Source organism: Astatotilapia calliptera, chromosome 4 (genome assembly GCF_964374335.1).
Source record: "Astatotilapia calliptera chromosome 4, fAstCal68.1, whole genome shotgun sequence".
NCBI classification, from domain to species: Eukaryota; Metazoa; Chordata; class Actinopteri; order Cichliformes; family Cichlidae; genus Astatotilapia; species Astatotilapia calliptera.
Window position 1 is genome coordinate 21,846,867 of NC_137425.1, and position 15,113 is coordinate 21,861,979.

The window sequence follows — 15,113 nt, forward strand, 5'->3', positions numbered from 1 at the left end:
GGCCTCATTTCTTCTGAAGTATTGAGTTTACGTCATATGTTGCACTGTATGTGGCATGTAAACATTAAAGCTTTATGCTGTTCTCCCAGAGGAACACCAGCAACTAAATATAGCATTAAAAGGCATTTATGCTCTGCTGTGTGCCACTGAACATCAGGGAGGCTTCTCTGTCATATGCACTAATAATAACTGTTTCATACTTAGGTGATTTATTAAAATGGTTTTCATATCATACAAGTATTTATTTTCCACTCGGTCAAAGTGCTTTTTTTTTTGCCTTCTATCAACATTTAAAATGTCAGCTGACATTACAGTAAACAAAGCACTCCTGTAAAGTATACCGATCACATGATATGCACAGCAGATAATTTGGAAAATAAATAAATTGTTATTTGCACACTTGTTATTTGATATTTACTTTATCAAAGGCAAATTGCCATAGATTATCACTTGTGTGCATTAGTCCGACAGTCTCGACAAAACTGCAGAGTCAAAATGAGGCCTGTCCACATTTGCCAGCAGAGGAAGGAAACCTGTCTGTTAACAGCTTCTGTCTGACTCACCAATTCAGCAAAAATGAAACAATATCGAGCATGTACAGACTTCATGCGCTAAAACTGTTTTGATACTACAATGAATAGGAAACAAAATCAGGTCTAGTTGTATGTAACTCTGTAACACGATGAATGATGGCTTTGAGGAATGTGCTTACTGTAAGACGACAGTCCTCCTGCACCTTCAAACACAGTCCACACAAATCATCACAGAAAATAAACTTTACAGTTCAAGTAAATGTTAAACATTAGATCAATATTGGAAAATGCCATTAAGACATAAAGCTCACATTCAGCCATTGTCTTTTATTTATCCATTTCAGAGCTCATGGGAGGGAGAGAGGCGGACTGAATTCGAACCCAGCGCTAACCACTGCACCTCTGTTCCACCCTACATGAAAATTAGTATTATGTATGAGCACATATGCATGTATAGCTTCAACACTGTGGGACAAACTTCCCTTTGCCATCAGAAAGGCACAAAAACTCAGTTTAAAAGGCTTTTAAAAATCTACTTGTAAACTTTTAAAGATGATTACCCTTTTTTTCATTTTTTTTTATAATGACTTTTATAAAATTTCAAGTTTAGGTTAAACGTACTCTTCTAGTCAATTTGCAAGCTGTTTCTGAGAACAGAAAAGGCTTTAGAATATTAATAGTATTAGTAAACTGATTTTAAAATATTACTCAGCTCTGATTTGCCTTGAGTCATTTTCTAAGCTTTGATGCCACCTGCTGGTAAACCACTTTGGCAGACCTCACTAAGCAGGCCCAAGCACTTTGGTTAAAAATACCAGCTCATGTTCAAAACGACTAACTTTAGTGTTTTTAGACAGCACAAATCAAAAGCCTTTTTTCAAACGCCTTTCCCCGAAGGCTTCCTTGAAACTACTCTACCCATAATGCACCTCAAACAGTAAACAGGAAACGTATGTTTTGCCGGTCGGCACGGTTGTGGCACCCGCTACTCCAGCACTGAGTGGCCCAAACACCGAAGCTGGTGGTTTACTGCTTATTTTGTATGTAGCTACATTTAATGCTAATCACAAGCCTAGCGCTGGAACACTAGTTAGCTTTTGTTTGCAGTGTAGCTAAGGTGCAACCCTCTGTGGAAATGGGTTGTGTGGGGGCGGTGCGATTTGTTTTTGTTTTTTTTTTACCGTTAGTCTGCTGGCCAACTTTAAGATGCTAAACGCTAAACACAACGAGCTGTATGAATACGTGACTATTTAAACCACAGTAATTAAGACGAAAGGCTCCAGTCGTGTTATGTTCTTGACAAATGCTAGCTAGAGTAGCTGAGCGGTTGCCAATAGAGACAGGAGGCGCTATGTGTGTTCATTTTATGCTGCTCTTAAACCCAGAGCTGCTAACAGTGACGATGAAATGATAAATAAATAAAAAATGGCAGTAAAAATGTATTCTGCTCGGTTCTGTTGCACTGTTAGCTTGATGACTACCCTTACACTGTAAACCCACCAGCACAGATTGAACATGGTAAGTCAAACTGTGCTCTCCCTCGACATTTTTTTTTGTATTTATTCATTGACGATGTAACGGGGTTTCATAATCTTCGAGGATCATTTCATTATCATTCACTTTTTTCATGATTATCTGCTAAATTAATAAACTTATTTTCACTGCTATTTTCAGGCTACAAAGCCGAAGGGGAAAGCCTCGAAAAGTAAGTTAAACTTGTGCTATTTGAATCCTACTAACTTTCCTTCTTTTTTTTAATTTTTAATTTTTTTTTAAATAAACTTTCAGGAGTATCAAAAATAAGGCCTGGGGCCCAGAATCAATTCGACAAAAAAGTTTAAACGGTCTTGTACCAAGTAGTGATTTCCGATGTTTCTGTGTATTTGTTTTAATGTGTAATGTATTTGCTTATATTGAGTGTAGCTAACATGATTTATTAAGGGGTTATGTATATAAAATAAATAAAAACGCAGTGTCTTTATATAACTATTATTTTGTATTTGTTGCAATTTCTGCTCCTTTCTTGGCCAGATTACTCTTTAAAAAGACACTTTTAATGTCAGTGAGACTTAGCTGGATAAATAAAGGCTTCTATATAAGTTAGTTTGCCCAAAACTGATTGCAGCTTCTACCTTGTGACAGGAATGTTGTTTGTGGCTCCAAACGACTTGATAGCAATCATGAAAGATATGTTTGACAGACAACAAGTCATTTACAAGAGTTTAAAAATGATGAATCTCTTTTGGTACAACACTGACCCGCTGGGTGGCTTTGAACAATCTAAAGCACGGCATAAAATTAGACTTTTAACTGATTTACAGCTTGATAAAGACCTCTCCCATGGTCATTCATACTACACCAAAGTAATTAAGTAATATATAGACAATTAAATGGCAGAAAAGTTAAACTTTTGTACAGTGACAGTTAGGGGAGTTTCACTGGTCTGGTCCACTTTATATTAAAGTATGTTGTATCTGGCACACAATTACATCCTTGTCCCTCGTGATTGTACCTCAGCAAAACATTGATTGTAAAATGATAAAAGCCTATTTCTACATTAAAATATAACCCAGTGTGTGTCTGTCCTGCTGATCCAAAATCATTGGATCATGAGATGTCGTACCACGACAAATACAGATATAGGCAGCAGCAGTAGTATGCCTCTCCTGCACCTTGCTGAAGTTGACTGTATACCTCTGTTGCTTTTCTAAGGTTCATTCAGGGATGATTTGCTTGACAGCTTGCTTGATGATGACAGTAAGTGAGCGCAGTTGTGCTGTTTTATCAGAATTAGTGTCTATCTTTATGTTAAAGTGTGTCATAATATTTTCTTGAATTAATTTTCCAACTAGAGCAGCCAGTAAGGACGAAAGCATCACACGATGGACCTATGTATAGGTAAGTTAGAAGGAAGATTTGTGAATTGCAATGTGCCAGCTGTAAATTATTACTCCTCTTCATGTTCTGTTTTCTTTTCCTGCTCATCTGCTACTGATTATATCTTCAGCACGCTAGCACAGGAGATAAAAATGGATGGTGCGGACACTGAGGTATGTAGGATAATATGCAAACTGGGTCATATTCACCCCGTTTTTTTTTCCTTTTGTGTTTATTTTGTCTTTTTATATTTTCTTTTGTCCAAGGACTCGGATGTGTCAGCGGCTGATCCCGGCGACATACTCAAGAGCATGAAGGTGGGTCATTAATTGAGGTTGCGGCGGCAAAGATAAAGTTCACACTGCACGTTTCACTTTTCCTCTCTGTCCTCGTGCAGGACATGGACGACATGGACGCTGACCTCTTTGCATCAAAGAAGAAGCCCAGTTCGGCTCCCGCGCAAACAAAGCCACTTGTTAGCGAAGGACCAAAGAAAGACTCTGCTGTGCTCGAGAGTAATGCAAAACCAGAGGGAGCAGGTAATTCAGTGCAGAGTGTTCTCGCATAAATTACTTTCTCATTATTAGCTCCACATTATTACCAGCTTTGAAGTTTTACATTAATAGCAGCGATCAGAAAAAGGCTTTTGTCTGCCTTTGCTTCCCTCAGATGAACCCACCAAAGAGGGGAAGAAGCCGAACTCTGCACCTTTATCCTCAGCGCGGAGTTATAAGAAGTTCACCTTCTCTGGTAAGCGAGTCTCCCCCCTCCCTGTCGTGACATCCGCTTCCTTGACTGAGCTTTGTATAAATGAACATGGTGCAGATGTGTTGTTGACTTGCAGCTTTGCTTTGTTTCTCTCAAAATGTTGCTTTAACTCAGACAGTGGTGGTGAGGATGAAGGTGTTGCTCAGACTTCGTACGCTAAAGGTACATTAGTGTGGTTGATACGTGTTTAGTCCTGTACTTGCAGTTAAGTCACATCAGTGGGTGCTTGTGGGTAGTATTTAACAGTGGAGGTGTACACTGTAAAATGTTTGCTATTCCAAATCGAATCAACAAATCTGGAAGTATACGGAAGGAATTAGATTTGCATACGCTGACACCCAAGAACAATGATCCAACTAGCAGATGGAATTGCCCTTCAGTTATTCCAATATTATATCTATACATGTAAAGGGGCAAGTATAAATAATAATTTGAACTTGTGCCTATGGATAAAGCTCATATATCCAAACTTAATGTCACAAGTTCATCTGCTCTCTTTAATTCTCTCTGCCACTGAAGTTTGTGGTGTCGTCAGAAGTAAAATGTTGTTTTTGACGGTGACTATGAACTAAAGCATAGAACAAATTACAATTAAAGAGATTTTGCTCAACAATGTTCAAAAACTTTGAGTGAGCAATCGTCAGAGATTGTTGACAGACATGCAAAACACCTAAAACAACTGATTTCTGCAAAGAAAAAACTAGATTCTGTTTGATCTAGCTTGTGTACACTTACTTTTTTCACAACAGACTATTTATATTTGTATTTTGTTCAATAAATGGTAAATGGACATGATCAGAAATATTACCCAGGTTGACTGTGAGTTCGTGTGAACTGTAGCCTCAATTTCCTGTTCTTAGCTGACCGAAATCACACCCAGTATTGTCTTCTGCTGTAGCCCATGTGCTTCAAGGTTGGACAGGTTCACTCAGAGATGCTTTCTGCAAAACTGGGTTTTTCAAGTTATTTGAGTTAGTGTTGCCTTCTTATCAGCTCAAAGTAATCCGTGTGCTCTCATCTGATCTCTAGCATTAACTACTCTAGATTCAAAGTCACTTAAATCAGCTTTCTTTCCCATTCGGATACAAAGTTTGAACTTCAGCAGGCCATCTTGACAACATCTGCCTACCTCAATGCACTGCCATGTGATTGGCTGATTAAATATGTGTGTTAATGAGCAATTGAAACGTGTGCCTAACAAAGTGGCCACTAAGTGTATGTTTCACAACTGGGAAATGTGTCAGTTAATGAATCCAGTTCAACAAAGTACAGTTTCAAGTTATTGTATTGGTATAGCAGATAAAAATAATAATAATAAAGTAAGTATTTAAGTGTTTTATTGCCCTTTTACACTCTGGGGCCCAAATCCATTATTCATAATATAAAGACTCTTATTTTTTGCAGATCTAGACGACCCCCTGGATGATTTGCTTCCAGGTGACTCAAAGCCTGACTTGAAATCTAGCTTCTCCAAACCTGAAAAATCTGTGCCATCTCCTTCAGCATCTCCCATTCTAAAGAATGAAACGAGTAAGCCTTAAACTTACCAGGATCCTTTAGTTTCCTTTCTTTTTTTAAATAATTGCCAAATGCTGAAGGCTTGTGTTTTATTCTTTGTTGATCAGCTAAGGCAACAAAGAAAGGCGAGCTCACGTTTGAGGATGATAAGGATGACCTAATGGATACACTCGGATTTGACAGCAATAAAAACAATCCCAAGAAAAAAGAGACACCGCTTTGGTCTCCCAAGGAAAGGTAACAACTCTGTTTTCACTTTTTTTTTCCCCTCTCACTCTCGTTGTTGTCCTTATTTATAGCACTCAAATGATGAATAATTACTGTGGTATTGCTTTGGGCTGCAGCTAAAAACATAACCAAACTCTGACTTTACAGACTTTACTAGCCTCAGTCTGGTTTGTTAGCCTAGCTGCTTTTGTGCGTCACCTCTGTTCCCTGTTGCTCTCAGAGCCGACGCCCCTCAGAGACCTCGTACCAGAATTGATGAGATTCTGGAGAGTTTCACGTCACCGCGTCTTCTGGAGCGACCACCAACGGGCGAGAGGAAGGACGAGCTTCAGTCTCAAGAAAAGCCGCAACAGGAGAAGACGTCTGCTGGGAGAGGTGATAGAGCACCATAGTTTTGTCCTTAACTTGGCTGTAATTAAATACTATCTTAAAAAAATGAAGTAGCTAATCGTTTTCCCAACTATCAGAGCCTCGTTTAGATGATGACCTCACATTTGGATCCTATCAGCCCACACTGGGATCCACTTCTGAAGGGCGTCAGTCTCGTAGACAGTCTGTCAGGTGTGCCCAGGTTTTGTTATTTACAGTTTGCTTCATGCCTACAGCTTTCAGCAGGACAGAAGTAATCTTTTTTTTCTTACGACCAGATTTTCTACTGAGGACATGAGTGTGTCTACGCCAGAAAAGAAGCCAAAGCCCACCACTCCCACATCTTCTCGACAACGCAACTCAGCTGACTGGCTGGGCCTCAAGACAGAAGATGAGCCGGTCTATCTAGAGGAGGGCATCGATAAGACAAAGAATCCAGCAGAGGCTTCAAAGAGCCCCTCGTCTCCTTTACTGGAAAGAAAGCCCTCATTCACTGGTAGCCATTCCACATCTGTTGCAAAAACACCAGAAGAGAGCTCAGCCCCCGCTGACAATACCATTAAACAGGCCAAGCCTGAGGTTTCTAAGACCCAGAGGAAAGAAGGGGATGATGAGGATGACTGGTTAGCTGGGGCACTGAGCAGGAGGAAAGCTCTGTCCGCGTTAAACACAGAGGCAAAACCATCCAAGCAGGAAGAGTCTTTCACTGACTTCAGTGTTAGGTACGGTGCAATTTGAAGACAATAACAGAAATGCTACAGAGACAGAAAGAGCATGTTCTCAGTAATGATTGATAACCTGATCTCATTTTTAGTAAACAAGTAACGTCACAAACTCCCAAAAGCAGAGAAGACACGCTTCCTTCAATCAAAGAAACGAGGTAAGGGGTTTGTTGTGTAAGTCCATTAAATCCATGTTAACGTTTTGGCCCTTTTTTAAAAAAAAATGTTCCTTATATTTTATGTAGTGACACTTTTCCCGGACGCCTCGGTCCTGCTGCTCATTCCACGCCTGTCAGAGAAGAAAGGTCTAATCATGGTAGCTATCCTTCCATCTTATTAAAGTCACTGATTCAGATTGCCAGCAAATTTGCCCAATTTGCACATTTACAGCAGAAACCCTTTTGACCACTCCTCTCACACAATCATACTAGTTAATGTTAATCATTAGGCTGCTTCCCGTATACTTAAAAAAGCCATCTAATACCTAATCCTACCTTGTATCACATCATTTTAAAATAGAAATAAGTCATGAGCTCATATTTTTTCTAAACCGTGTCTTCCTTTTCTCATACTCTCTCCTTCTGTAGTTAACGAGTATACACCCACAGGCGAGTGTTACCTCCCCTCCACCTTAGCATCATCCCCACCAAACCCACTCCATCCATCAGCTCTTAGTTCGCCTTATCATTCAGTTTACTCTGCTAGCGATACTGATCCCTTGTTAGCCTCTGCTGTTAGCATTAGCCAGCCTCAGCTTCAGTCCAAACCCCACCACTTCCCATCCAGTACAAGATCCAAGGTGCTAACAGAGCCCACTCAGGCTTCAAATGAAACCTTGCAACAACTGCCTTTGCCCAGCCCCCTGTCTGCTGCACTGCCCGGCACAATGTGGTGTAGGTAATCTCAGGGAAACGAGTCAGTTCACTAAAATACCATCAGATTTCTCTCCAGTGCCTTAATATCAGATGTAACGCCTCGGTGTGGTTGTTACTCATGTTTTTTTTTTTTTTTTCCTGCAGATCCGCAGCAAAATGCAACGCTAAACACATCAGCTGCTTTCCCACAACAGGTACTGTTACCTTCATGCATCAAGGCTGACATAATTGTAATAGATATGTTTTACCTCCACCAAGGAGGTGATGTTTTTGGCACTGCTTCTGCGTGTACTTGTCCTTCTGCCTGTCTGTGAACACGAAAAAATGAAGAAAAAGTCTTATAACTTATAAAAGTGCAGTGTGTATTGTCAGCATATAGAAAATGCTGTATAAAGATTTAAAATAAGTCACTGTTGACCTTTACGTCATAATCTCAAATTATTCATGTCCAGTTAACTGCAAATCAGTACCTATTATCCATTACCTACGCCTACATAACAAAGGCCTGCAGTTTGTAGAGCAGTAAAAACAAGTGCAAACCTCTTTAAGTACGTTTAAAAAGAACAAAGAAAACAAAATGAGCGCAGAGGAACTACAACACCGTTCCCTTTGAAGTAAATACCACCCAAAGACAGGTTTGTAGTCTCTGAGTTTTTCTTGTTGTCGTTTTTAATGCTTTCTTCTTTGGAACAGGCATCATTTTCAGCCGACAGTCTGCAGCAGCTGCTTCTCCAAAACCAGGTAAGGACCTCCTCACTTCCAAAGACCTACTAATGGATGTAATCACCAGATTCATCCTTTGGTTTGTTTTTAATTTGGCTACTTTTTTTCAAAGCTGATGCAGACTCAGTTGCTGGGCCTAGGCGGTGTGGTTGATGCGGGACTCCTGCGGCGACTTAAAGAAAAAGAACAACCTGCAGACTATCAAGCTTTACAGGCCCGCGTCATCCAGTTGGAGGGACAGGTATGTCCTCATGTGGTGACAAGAAGGATGTGAGGTGTGATGGGGGGAGCATTGTTACTGTATTTTTTATTTTTATTTTTATTTTTTTTTATCTTTAAAGTTTATCGTGTCATCATTCAGGTCAAGACTTTGCAGCTGGAGCGAGACCAAAGCCAAATGATACTGGAGAGCATGCAGCAGCGGCACAAACAGGATATGGAGCTCCTGGAGAACGCACACAAGTAGTCCATTCCTAGACCACATCAATTTATCAATTCAGTTTAGCACATGAAACTGTGGAAGTCTTCTACATACATGTGTCTGTAACCCAAGTCTCTCTGTGTATTTTCAGAGGTCGTGTGAAACTGCTCGAGGATTCGGTTGCCCAGCGGGAGACTCAAGCGCGACATGAGTGCGAAGACCTGATGGAACGCCTGGCAACGGTAACGCGAGCGGCTGAGAAGGAACGCTCAGAGCTTCAGGCTCAGTACCAGCGGAAAATGGCCCAGGCCCAGCAGGAAAGAGACTGTGAGGTGGAGAGACTCAGAGACCTTCAGAGGTAAACGTAGGAAAACCTGTTTTATGGCAGCAGGTTGACTATGAAATGAAAGCAAGAACAAATTTTCTACAGTTAGCGACAAATTTACTGGCTGTGAAGTTGTAGTTTCAAAAGACAACACCATAGGAAAGAAAGAAAAGAAAACCAGCCTTCTTTGCTTTATTGAAATTGGTTTGGGTTTTGGGATTTACTCAACTAAATTATCCAGATAACTCAGTGAAATAACTCAATAAGTCTCCAAATATTTAGTTTTTTATCGCAAATAGATGACTTTATGGTTTAGTGTATATTTGTTGCATTGCTGCTCAGAAAATCTATCTTGGAGATGAAGAGAGACTATGAGGATCAGATCCACAGGCTGAAGAGGCTAAAGGAAGAAGAGATCGATGCTGTTACAAGCGCAACATCTCAGACCAGGTAAGAAAATTCCCAAAAAGTCTAATTGACAGTCACATATTTAATGTTTTTGCTTCTTTTTCTTTTGTGCACGATATCAGCGCCAGTGCTGATACATGTAGCAAGCTTTTCGTGTATAAAAAGTTTTAATTCCACCGCCTTTGTCCAGGTCCGTGGCAGGGGTGATTGAAAGGATGGAGCAGTTCTCCTCACGGCTTGGAGAGCTTTCCTCTCGGGTGGAGAGCACGCACGAACACACCGCTCACGGCCTGGAGCAGGAGGCACGGCACAGAGACGAGCAGCTTCGAAGTATTTTACACACACACACACACGCGTGTGTACTTTGTACAAAATGGGTCAAGATGCAGATTGTCCGAGAACACGATGGCTTAATGTCATTCTGTGTGTGTGTGCGTGTGTGTGCGTTTTAGCAATGCAGGGTCATCTGGCCCAGCAGCAGAAAGCCATGGCAGAGGAGAAAGCGTACCTGAAGGACATTATTTCCAGGATGGACACTCAGCTTAAAGAGCAGCAGAGACAGCTTGAGAAGGTGATTATGAGAAATGACAGTAACAGACCAAGATCATACACCAGGACCTGCTGCAGTAGTGCATCAACGAAAAATGTCATACTTTAGATCTCTAAACATTCTCTTTGCATATTAAGAAATATTGCAGTATCATTTTTACCTCACATCAAGAGTCAACTAAGTATTTGGAATTTGTAGAATTATGGCCGAGCGCTTGATGAACCAGTAAGACTAAACATGGGCGAACGAACAAAAGCGTGGTTCATGTTTAATTGAAATCATAACATTAGAAGTAGCTGCGCAGACTGAGAAGAACAAAAAGACAGAAGATGGTCGTCCTGCGTCTGCAGAGCCTCACACAGACAGAAAGTATGCACCAGACGTGCTTCCCAACCGCACTGAGCTGATCTCCCAACTGCCAGAAGCCTCACATCCAAAAAAAACTGCTTTTAATGCTGAAGAAATAAAGCCCAAAGCTCATTTTGATGTACGATGTTGACAAAAAACATGCAACCACAGTCATAAACAGTGGTCTTCTGTCCTTTGGCAGGTTCTCTAAGATGCTCAGAGCATCCTACTTATTCATTTTTAAGCTATATTTTATAAGTGTGAGGAAAACAGCTAAAAAACCACCTATAATATAAACTGACCTTCTTCTCATTAAAGACTGAAGATGCCATTTAATTTTGCGTGCTTTAGGAGCGCTGGAAGATGACAGCAGAGCAGGCCAAAGCCGAGTCGACCCAAAGAAGCCTGGAGGAAGAGCGGTGTGTCCTCACCACGCAGATCAGCGTGGAGCGAGAGGAGCTGGAGAGAGCCAAGGTGAGGCCAACGAACATCTGCAGCAGCAGCGCAGGTGTTTTGCACCAACTTGGCGCAGCTTGACCGCCACTTGCTTCTTTGGCCTTTTCTGTGTTTTCAGAGCGCGTTACTGGAGGAGCAGAAGTCAGTGATGCAGCACTGCGCGGATGAGAGGAGGAAGCTGGCGGCCGAGTGGGCACTCTTCCACGCCCAGGAGAAGCAGAGGCATGAGAGGGCTGAGCGTGAGGTCAGCAGTCTGTTGGAGAAGAGGGAGGGCTCCATCATAAGTCTGGCACAGGTGAGCTTGAGCTTAGGTCAGCTCTTTAGCCCACACAAGTCGTGAAAAGGCACAAAAAATGTAAAAACCTTTTGTAGGAGCAAGCTGACTTGAAGCTTCGCACGGCCGAGCTGAAACAGAAGGAACTTGCTGTGGCACGGGAGCGAGAGGCTCTGGAAGAACTTAGAGAAGAGCTGGACAGAGAGAAAGAAAGACTAAGCAGCACGGCCCTGAGACTCAAAACACGAGCCCAGGAGGTCGAGGCATTCAGCAAGGTAATTTCACACTACACCGATCCCTGTGTGTAGTGTGTTGGACATGTTTTTTGTCCAGCGTGTGTTCATATTTTCCCTACACCGTGTTCTTCACAGCTCGCGGCAGAGAAGTATGAGGAGGGGGAACGAGCGTTGCAGGAGGCGAAACGATTGGAGGCGGAGCACGAGGCGCGACTGAGAAATATTCACACCCAAACAGAGCACCTGAGGCAACAGGAGCAACGGATTTTAAAGGTATGTGTGTCACTTTATGAAGCACATAAATGAATGAATGTGGTGGTTATCTTAACACTTGTTGTTACAGGAGCAAATACGATTAAGTCACCTGCATAAGGATACACAGAGGCTGGGGCAAAACCCTCCTCTTACACCTCTACCACAAATTATTGCCCCCGTTTTACCAGGTGAGGCTGAATGTTGGTCTTCTCTACTAGCTTAAAGTAACACATTTTCTGCGATCTCTAATTGGCCTTTGTTACTGTCCCTACAGACTCAGTTTCAGAGCTGCCTGCAACCCTAAATGTTCCTCCTCCAGTTTCATTTACCAGCTCTCAGTCTATGGCACTTCAGGCCAATCTGGCTCTGTGGAGATATACTGCAGAAAAGGTGAGCACATTTTTAGTTGCAAATGTCAACTATCACTAAAACAGAATTGACAAACAGCAGCTCACATGCTCTATTTTTCCTTACATGTGAAATTTTTACCCTTATTTGATCCTAAATTAAGACACAGGTCTGATTGTTTGTGGATGTTTTTGGATGAAGTCTATTTCAGTGAAGCCAAACACATCTTCTTCCCACCACCCTGGCTCCAATTCCACATTCACCTCTGTGCAGAAGTAGCAGCCAATGTGTGTGACTGAGTAATTGGCCCAAAACCTGCCCAAAGAAATTGCACATCATAGACTTCATGGCCTCTGTTTATTTCTGTACAGCAGCGTGCTATACTTACATTTTTAATGTTCCTTGGGGTGGCTGTGGCTCAGCAGGGTAGAGCAGGTTGTCTTTTAATTGGAAGGTTGTTGGTTTGATCCCTGACTGCTCCAGGCAGCATGACAAAGTACCCTTGGTGCTCAGGTAGAGTAGAAAACCAGTCTGTTTACCACTCTTTTGAACACAAACGTCTGCTCTGGCCAAACAAAATCAGAATGGGCAGCGACGTTTGGAAGGTTAAAACCAGCCCAATGCTTTCCTATTTCCATATTTATCAATTTACTGACCTAAAATTAAGAAACCTTCAAAAAAGTGGGACTGTTCTATAAGGAGAGTTCAGCGTATCTCTCCATTATCTGGGTCCCCTTACCCCAACATGTGCAATTGGGATAAATAGTCATGCAAAGCTGGTTATCAACCCAGGGTTTCACATGGAAAGGGTGGCATTGAGCATCTGACCAATAGAACCCTGGAGTCACCAGGACAGTACAGGCCTCAGTAGCAAAGACAGCAATTTTCACATTTAAGAAACCTATTAATCCATTTAGTTTTAAATTTATCCTAGACAAACTGAAAGAATATATAAACCAGTACAGTCTATTTAAGATTTTAATAACAAGTCTTCAGTTATTCATTGCATTGAGGTTTGTTCATATCTTTTATTTTGGTAACTGTTGCTAAACTGTTGGTGGGAAAAATGGAACCACAGCAAACAATCCAAAAGAAATGACGTCAGATAAACACAAGTGTTATGATCCAGTACAGGCTTTTATTGCACTTTGGAAACTCAGTCAACATGAGGCATCACAGTGCACACAGCTTTTTAATACAATCACTATTTGGCCAGCAATGCTTGAAATCATTTGTCAAGAATTCAAGTGTTCAGATTTTTGACTGACTGGATTTTGTTTTTCTGCCCCCAACAGGACCGTGAATACCTACAAGAGGAGCAGTTCTTTCTAGAAAATCTGAAAAAGAAATCTTACAGATCTTTCAGCACAGATTGACCAACACATGCTGGGCTTTCCTCCCAGCACATATGGAATCACGTTACTTTCTATACTTCAATTTTATAACTCGTAGTTTTATTAAAAAACACGTTTCTGATCCAACATGGTTTTCATCTTTCATAAAGACAAATACTGAATTTAATAGTCTCCTCTGGCATCACACTTGAGGTTGGTATTCCGTCCTTCCACAGCAGCTCAATCTGCAAGTTAGAAAATAAAATAATAAATAAGACCGTAACACTAAATTACAACATGATCAATACAATATTCAAGAAAAACTTTGCTATAAAAACATCAGCAGTCAAGCCTCAGGTTACCATGACTCCACACTTGAGTTCAGACAGGGATAACTTGTATCATCACTGGCTTGACTTTAAAAATCACAACTCTTGCATGATTTACCTGCTCAGGACCTGCTGTCTTCAAGCCCAGAAAATCTTCATCCTTTCTTCTGCTGCTACAGCACCTGTACCAGGAAACAACACGTGGATGACCGAGTGCTCAGATCACACAAGCTGAAAGCAAAGAGCTTTGCAGATTCTCAGAACAGCTTTCTATCGTCAGTTATCGCATCAGACGGCACTTCCTATGCAGCAGTTTTCATCACTGAAAAAGTGGCAACAGAGATCACAAGATCCAGTGCAATACAAACCTTTTGACTGTGGTTCCTTCCTTAGGCACTCAGTGGAAAGGAGAACAGATGAGCCACGAATCTGCAAAAAACACACGTCATCAGTGAGGATCCATCAGCAGCATGTGGGTTTCACAAATAAACACAGCAGCTCAGATACCATGGCTTTCCACAAGGTTTTGTTCTCTCGGACAGGGATAACAAGTTCATCATGTGTACTGCACTGACACAAATGCATACAACTGTTAACCAGTTTTACCTTTAATCAGGAAATGAAACTTCGCCCTGTTGCAGGCAGACAAATGAATCCCTCTGCATCATCCAAACCTGTATAAGAAGTTAAATCAGTGATTGGCCGTAACGTGACACAAGCAACATAACATGGTTCGTCAAAAACGTAAATAATCAAACTTATCGTGCTTCTATTCTACGTGCCAGTAAACATGATGCATGTTTCCTTACTTAAACGAAACGCTCATTCTACCACTTTCTGAGTCCTCGACTGCGTGGACTCACTGCACGTGTTCACCCGGATAAAGAGCAGCTAACAGCTAGCACACGCGCACAATTAAAACTTCCACATATTGCGGTCTCATTAAAAGCTCCTCAAAGTCTCACCTGCTCACGGTGGGTCACCAGCCGCAACCTCAACATGTATACATGAATATAATTTAACAAAAATGAACTGCATGGCGAGAGTCAAGAAAGCTGCTTGCGCGTATCTACCGCCTGGAGAAGAAGACCGGAAATCTCGCGTGATAACGATTTTATGTGTCGTACGCGTCACATGCCACGTGACCGTGATTGGGTGTGGTTGAAAAGTTGTTTTTTTTTTCATTGTTTCTCGCTAAAAATGTGTAACAACCCAA

The 15,113-nt window shown here is 41.5% G+C and overlaps 1 protein-coding gene, 1 long non-coding RNA gene and 2 other non-coding genes across 12 annotated transcripts; 1 reads left to right on the top strand and 3 right to left on the bottom strand.

Annotated features, from left to right (window-relative positions):
• Nucleotides 1-1,476: 1,476 nt before the first annotated feature.
• fbf1 (Fas binding factor 1) lies at nucleotides 1,477-13,715 on the top strand. 9 transcript variants are annotated; one of them, XM_080300947.1, is made up of 32 exons: nucleotides 1,483-1,573; nucleotides 2,208-2,238; nucleotides 3,246-3,290; nucleotides 3,386-3,431; nucleotides 3,541-3,583; nucleotides 3,677-3,727; nucleotides 3,808-3,949; nucleotides 4,080-4,160; nucleotides 4,293-4,340; nucleotides 5,583-5,708; nucleotides 5,804-5,933; nucleotides 6,145-6,299; nucleotides 6,392-6,485; nucleotides 6,572-7,015; nucleotides 7,108-7,173; nucleotides 7,261-7,331; nucleotides 7,603-7,908; nucleotides 8,035-8,084; nucleotides 8,584-8,631; nucleotides 8,726-8,854; nucleotides 8,975-9,075; nucleotides 9,186-9,392; nucleotides 9,702-9,809; nucleotides 9,958-10,097; nucleotides 10,220-10,338; nucleotides 11,017-11,139; nucleotides 11,240-11,416; nucleotides 11,494-11,670; nucleotides 11,767-11,904; nucleotides 11,975-12,074; nucleotides 12,161-12,276; nucleotides 13,530-13,715. In XM_080300947.1, exons 4-32 carry the CDS (start codon nucleotides 3,424-3,426, stop codon nucleotides 13,608-13,610), a joined length of 3,579 nt encoding a protein of 1,192 aa, XP_080157073.1. In that variant the 5' UTR covers nucleotides 1,483-1,573; nucleotides 2,208-2,238; nucleotides 3,246-3,290; nucleotides 3,386-3,423; the 3' UTR covers nucleotides 13,611-13,715. The 9 variants fall into 9 exon arrangements, with proteins under 9 accessions (XP_080157071.1, XP_080157073.1, XP_026021225.2 ...); XM_026165437.2 differs by lacking the exon at nucleotides 1,483-1,573 and adding an exon at nucleotides 1,912-2,051; XM_080300945.1 differs by having other exon boundaries at nucleotides 1,477-1,573; nucleotides 3,391-3,431; nucleotides 3,541-3,727.
• On the bottom strand, nucleotides 13,353-15,007 carry LOC113021045 (uncharacterized). The gene is made up of 5 exons (XR_003272258.2): nucleotides 14,863-15,007; nucleotides 14,504-14,571; nucleotides 14,266-14,326; nucleotides 14,016-14,079; nucleotides 13,353-13,813 (listed from the first exon to the last, which is right to left on the bottom strand). It is a non-coding gene; the product is annotated as an uncharacterized LOC113021045 (long non-coding RNA).
• LOC113021581 (small nucleolar RNA R38) lies at nucleotides 13,915-13,984 on the bottom strand. The gene has a single exon (XR_003272314.2). It is a non-coding gene; the product is annotated as a small nucleolar RNA R38 (small nucleolar RNA).
• Nucleotides 14,153-14,224, bottom strand: LOC113021582 (small nucleolar RNA SNORD49). Its single transcript, XR_003272315.1, has one exon. It is a non-coding gene; the product is annotated as a small nucleolar RNA SNORD49 (small nucleolar RNA).
• Nucleotides 15,008-15,113: the final 106 nt, after the last annotated feature.

What these genes read in the sequence shown, in the direction of transcription:
- fbf1 (XM_080300943.1), top strand. An exon ending in CAGCTTGCTTGATGATGACA is followed by an intron (nt 3,291 to 3,385) that starts GTAAGTGAGCGC and finishes TTTTCCAACTAG; the next exon opens with AGCAGCCAGTAAGGACGAAA. An exon ending in CCATCATAAGTCTGGCACAG is followed by an intron (nt 11,417 to 11,493) that starts GTGAGCTTGAGC and finishes AACCTTTTGTAG; the next exon opens with GAGCAAGCTGACTTGAAGCT.